This window comes from Branchiostoma floridae, chromosome 9 (genome assembly GCF_000003815.2).
Source record: "Branchiostoma floridae strain S238N-H82 chromosome 9, Bfl_VNyyK, whole genome shotgun sequence".
NCBI lineage: Eukaryota > Metazoa > Chordata > Leptocardii > Amphioxiformes > Branchiostomatidae > Branchiostoma > Branchiostoma floridae.
Window position 1 is genome coordinate 15,630,737 of NC_049987.1, and position 6,126 is coordinate 15,636,862.

The 6,126-nt window shown below is 42.9% G+C and overlaps 1 protein-coding gene across 1 annotated transcript in view; it reads right to left on the reverse strand.

Moving 5' to 3' along the window:
* Positions 1-5,971, reverse strand: part of LOC118422203 — a 29,792-nt gene extending 23,821 nt beyond the window's left edge. Inside the window, exons 1-4 of the mRNA XM_035829718.1 lie at positions 5,836-5,971; positions 1,685-1,823; positions 958-1,074; positions 48-221 (exon numbers count right to left, since the gene is read on the reverse strand). Coding sequence (XP_035685611.1) covers positions 48-221; positions 958-1,074; positions 1,685-1,823 — 430 coding nt within the window. The 5' untranslated portion in view covers positions 5,836-5,971. The remainder of the gene's footprint in view (positions 1-47; positions 222-957; positions 1,075-1,684; positions 1,824-5,835) is intronic.
* Positions 5,972-6,126: the final 155 nt, after the last annotated feature.

Below are 6,126 nucleotides of genomic sequence, written 5' to 3' on the forward strand. Positions count from 1 at the left end.
GAGTCAAACGATTCAAAGCTTCATTATATTACACTGTTCTGCCTTACCTGTTCCAAATATCTTATCAACCGTGTCCTCTGCCACCTCTTTTTCCACTTCTGCCGTGACCTCAGCCTCCTGTTGCACACTATGCGCCAGGATGTCCGGTCCCATGTTCTCCATACCGCCCAGTTGTTTTATTGTGTCGGTCAGTTTTCCTGCATCGAAGCTCCCTCCTGATGCTGTACATAGTGAGATAGAAGAAACATTTGGTATCACATACATCATTGTTAGAGCCAACGTTGCACTGATAACGGCATGCAGTTCAGTTCAGTTCATCCACTGTGTCTGAGAGGTGACGCCAGGATTTCCACAAATATTTGACAGTCAGACGTATATATCGATCTCCAGTTCGCCAAAGTTTAAAATTGTCATAGAATGAAGCTTATTTTCCCTGCAAATCCACCACGTGATGTTCCATGGGGCTGGGTGACCTGTTAACATCGGTCTGTCCCAAATTGTGGCCCGACCGAAAATGTCTTCATAGACCTCCCAGACTCGTGATGAGGGCTATTTTTCCTGCTTTGTGACGACAGCTTAAATGACTGCAAGATCGTCCTTATGAATACACAATTGCAGATGCCACATCCTCTCATACCAATATGTGACGAGCGTTTGAGCTGGTTGACACCCTAATTGGTTAATTTATTCCATGTTTACCTAGTATACCCTTTTGACTTTCTGGTGGAGATGAGTTTTTGAGATTGAAACAAAATAAGTAATTTTACAATGTCTTGTTTCAGGGATTTTTATGCAATGTGCCGTTGGAGCGAATCAACTGTGGTGTCAGCCCTTGACATATACAGGTGCCTGGCCTGACATAATTAAGAGTATGCTGATGCTGATAACAGAGTGTTCCTAGGTCAGTAAGAGACATAGTACTGTGTACCAAACCAGTAACAAGGTAAGAAGACTTACATAAAAGGTTCCCAGCAAGATTCGCAATGGCCGGGAGGAAGCGTTTGTCCTTGACGTAAGCAGGGGCGTCTTCAGCAGCTGCTGCTTTAAGGGCATCTTCGAGTTCAGAATGCAATGCTGGAGTAGAGAATGGAGTGAAGAAACATTATCATGAACATTAAGATGAAAATCTGGTTTCTATAAATTATCGCGTTTGTACATATTGGTATCCATTCCCTTGTCATCGAAAAGTCAAGTGCACATTGTTGACATAAAGTCGCCTTATCGGATTTGGAAGGAAGTTAATACATAACATTGTACATCTTGTGCAATATCGCAAGGTATCGATGGAATACATGAGAGCTTTTGATTGAATCTGAAAAGAAAACCGTGTTTGACACGTTTTACCCATATCATGATTATATACACACTTTATAAGCCACTTAGTTCATCAATCTACTAGTACCAAGTATACATGTATTGTTTATGGTTTGCGTACATTTACACGCAGTAAGATAGACCGTGGGTAAGACATCAAAGTTAACCGCCATATAGAAAACACGTCTTGACATATATCTAGCATTACAATAGACTGTTTACAAGCTACAGTTCATCGTTGATGTCGCGCATGTGTAGTTCGAACGACTAACCGGCTTATTTTAACTGCCGTTTGTAACATCATTGACGCCTGGTCATGATTGGTGTCATTATGATCAATCAACCAGATTGTAAGGAGTCATGCACTTACGTAGGGACCTTTTGATGACGCGGTGTCCGGGTTCAGACAATGGGTCCTTCTTTGACGCAGTCAGGATGAGGTACGCGGAGACGGCCAAGATCATCACCAAGGGTACTCCCACACCCACTGCCCTCCTCATGTTGGACATCTAATGCATAAAAGACATAAAGTCACCATTATTGTTTATTACCAATATCCACACGAGCTAAAAGCGCAACAAAAGAAACATGTGTAAAACAGCAGTCTCTCATCTTTTCTCAAAATGTGCCAAAGAATAGCGAAGTAAAACATCATACCCATGTTTAAAAGAGTCAATATATTTAGTTCTTTGGACTACGCCGGCGTTGCCCCAAATCAAAACAGTATTTTTCAAATTTTGATTCCCATGTAACAATAAAGAAAAATATTCTCATTCTAAATTGACTCTTTCCCTATCTCCAATACGGAATTAAAGCTATCCCCATATCAATTCTTTGAACTTTCGCATGATGGTGTAAAAAGCCAAATTATGAGGATAAGGCACATCACCCCGTGGTCATAGGGAATTGACCCGATGTTGGGCACAGGAGCCCACAATGTACATTTGGAAATAAGTCGACCCACTTCCTCCCAAATAAATCAATTTTAAGAGGCGTATGTAAATGTGTGGTCAAAGTCCTGAGGGCATACATATCCGTGGCACACCTAACTTGAATTTCATCGATCAGGTCATTGGGGACATGCAATACCGGGGCACTGGTTAGCCTCCATAGCAGGCTTTCTGGGGCCTTTTTTTTTGGCTCATAATACACTTTTGCTGGCCATTTCTATTTGTACTCGGTCGCTGATTGCTGGCGTTTTCTAATTGCAGGCTAGGCACAGGTCCTGGAGCCCAAAATGTGCGTTTTTCGCTGAAAATAGCACAAAATATCCAAATAGATGTATATATGCAAAGGTGTGAATAATGTCCTGTGAACCTTTATCCTAGGTATTTCATACAAAATTCAAAGGCATTTGGTTTAAAAACTATATCATAGGAGCCCAAATTTGGTCGGAAAATGTCCAAACAAAAATAATGTGAAAGACCTAGTACATAAAGCCATAAAAGAAGTCCGGGGATATTTACACACTTTACTATTATATTGCGCAAAATATCAGGTCATTTAGCGCAAAAAGAAGGGAATATAGCTGATAGCTATGTGGGAAGCACACATTTCATCGGGAAGCAGATAACTGATGACATATATCCTCGATATTTCAAAATTTCAGTAGTGAAGAATAGCATTTGAAGAAGAAGTAGAGAACATAACAGGGCATCAACAAGACACAAAAGGACAACACGAGAACCAGAAGGTTTAGCCTGGAGCAACTATTCACGCGCCACTGGTCAGAACACAAATTCTATGTCACTTCCCTGCCCTTTTGTCATACTTGTTGAACAACTGCGATTATGAGAGCACGTATAGTCTATCGCGATATCCATGTTTGGGAATGTCTGACTTCTATTAAACTTTTATTCTTGGTTATCAACTGTCCCCCGTTTTTTCTTCTTCCTAGAAGAGCACCGCCACCAGTGACTTATAATCCTCAGGTGGGATAAAGAGTCGCGATGGCCGGTTTGCTGTACTGGTGGTGTGCACGGGGCCCGGTATCGTCGCCAGTGTCTGTGGTGCTGGTTCACGGACGTCGCTACCGATGTTGGCGGCGGCGGTTGTGTCAGAGCGGCGTGCGGGCGGTGTAAGGACGGTCGTGGCCGACGATGGCGCCGATGATGTGGAAGCCTCGGTGTTGGCGGCACGGGTGCGCGAACGGGTATTTCTCGTTTCGTAAAGTAGACCGACGGGGACCCGGTTTGGAAATGCAACACTAGAATCAACCGTGTTGATCTAAGATAAGAAAGGGGGCGAAGCGGTGGGGAAAAACAGTCGTCTGAACAAAACGGAGCAGAAAAAACAACACTCAGCCGATCACGAGAAGTAACTACGTATACGAGGAATGAGGGAGTCAGTTGGCGGTAAAAGCGAGGGAGGTCATTTAGGGCTGGGGAACGTCCGTACAATTTGCGAGCCTACAGGAATCGTGACATTTTTTCGAGTACTGCTGTACAAGTAGCTCACCGATTGATCTAAACTAAAATGGATGGGACTACGGATTTTTTCTGCGTGGCCCTGGATGCTACATAGTTCTAATAAGGTCTTGTTTAACATACAGCGGACCCAAGACGACGACCAACAACATAGGCGAGGATTGAGGTATGATATATACTTTTTGCACGCCCCTTCCTTGCGGTACATCTAAAGGCTGCTGCCATGCATGGTAACTTCACGTAACGCAGCATTTTCTACGCGGATCGGTTTACATACGTCTTGTACTGCGTGGTAGTTCCCAAACCCGACCACTCGCTGCCGAAAAAATTATAAGTGGAGAAAGGGGGTGTTCTGACTGCAAAATTTCAGGGTGCGAAGTGGGTTTAAAATTATGTTGCGCCAAGCAAAATGTGGTTTAATAATACGCAACCGGGCATTTCGCAGGCTGAAGTCTTAACATGAAAAATGCCTCCGTCGTCTTTCCTCCTTGTATTAAAGCAGACCGAGAGCAAACCGAGAAGAAGCGAACGTTGCCGAATTCACAAGTCTCCCGGCTGTTTCACACACGGTATTTTGTCACCATGCAGTCGTCTTCCAGAGCGTTCCAAATTATGGAAGAAAATGAGCATCTCCTCGTCATTTTCCCATCAGCGCGCCGGCTTCGTAGGAAGGTAAATAGATTGGGCGTGATAATTTCTCCGCCCACCTCTCGGAAAGTCTGAATATGAAAGCGGCGTGTTAACATATTTCTGTGTTCGCAAAATTCCACGGTAGAAATTTGCGTAATGTTTCTGCCGGGATTAAATATTCCGGTCGGGATCGGACAAACGCTAACAAATCGTATGCATTAACATAACGCAAAGAAACCAAAGGTTTTGAATCATGGAGACATTCATTTTCCTGTTAAGTCCTCTCCGACCTCAAACTCGGTCGGTAGACACTTACTTGCCACAAACACGGTAAATATAAAATACATTAGAACTTATTAGAGAAGTAAACTACAACGTGTGACAAAACAGTCCCGCGATTTGAAGGAAGTGAAATCTTGGCGGAGAGGGCGTTCGGCAATGATAATAACGACGATAAAAGAAGCAACGGACACCCAATCTCAAGTGCATGATTTGCCTCGCAAATTGCGCAAAATTGCGTTTTAGAGGGTTTAAAAATCCAAATTTTCGGCGCTCACCCCTCCCCCCGACATACATGTATACTCCCGGACGCATTGATCTAAAAAGCTGGCGGGAACGCTGAACAAAAGACAATCGTACCCATACTTGGGCTGATGTCTCAGTTACTTAATCAAAGCAGTTCTACACTAGTTCTCACTTTTTTTTTGGGCGAAGTGAGAACTAGAAGAAGTCAACCATACAATATTCCTACCAACATTTGTATGTTCGTAAATAATATCTTCAAAACTGAGGTGTCGACAATGTAAGGTAGTTGCTCAAACATTCATAAAAAGGTCTTTTGTATTGTCACGCAATATCAGGACGGCTGTATTGATGGAAAAGGTAAGTTTTCTGAACGAATACTTCATCAAGCGAGAGAAAATAAGCTAGACCGCAAAATGACATGGGGATACAACTTCACGTAATTACAAATTTAATTCCCGTTGTCCAAATCTCATCATATCAGGACAAACAATCTGGTCATTGCTAAACCTTCCTGTTTTCACGAGTATTATATACATGGCACAAACCACTATAGCATTTTGAAAAACTCAAATCAGAACAAGAGACAGTAGGTTACATATTCGATTATCGTAGAAAAACAGCTACCGCGAAAAAAACGTACATCGTCACGCAGGGACGAGCAGACGACATGCCAAATTACATACAAACACGACAAATGGAACATATAGATACAGATGCGAACACCCGTCACATCTGACAACTACAATACTTTGTCTCTGGAGGTTACCTTCGTCAAAGAGTAAAGAGGGGTACATCAGGTCCCTAAAAACTCTCGACGGGAATGACTACTTGTACATTGAAAGTAATAAGCGCGAATAGCAAGTGATTAAAACTAAATATCAAAAATATAAAGCAGAATAAGAAGATGATTGACTTTTTCACTGCACATTTTGATGCTCACCTGCTGTTTACAACTTGTGTTCCAGCACGATGCGTACGTGTCACAGCGAGGAACCCTCCCAGCCGCAGAGAAACGTCTGAGGTGTGTGCGGCAAAGGCAGAAGAAATATACATATAGGAGAAGAAAGGGGCGTGCTACAGAAAAGGTCAGATTTGCTGATCAGGTAAAGATGAAATCACCAATCACATGTAAGTATGTACATGCGTTGGACGCGGTTGGTCAATTTGAATTAAGGTGTTCATCATCATAGCGTTCCGTGCCAGTACTGCAGCCAGGCCACGTGTGAGTTGT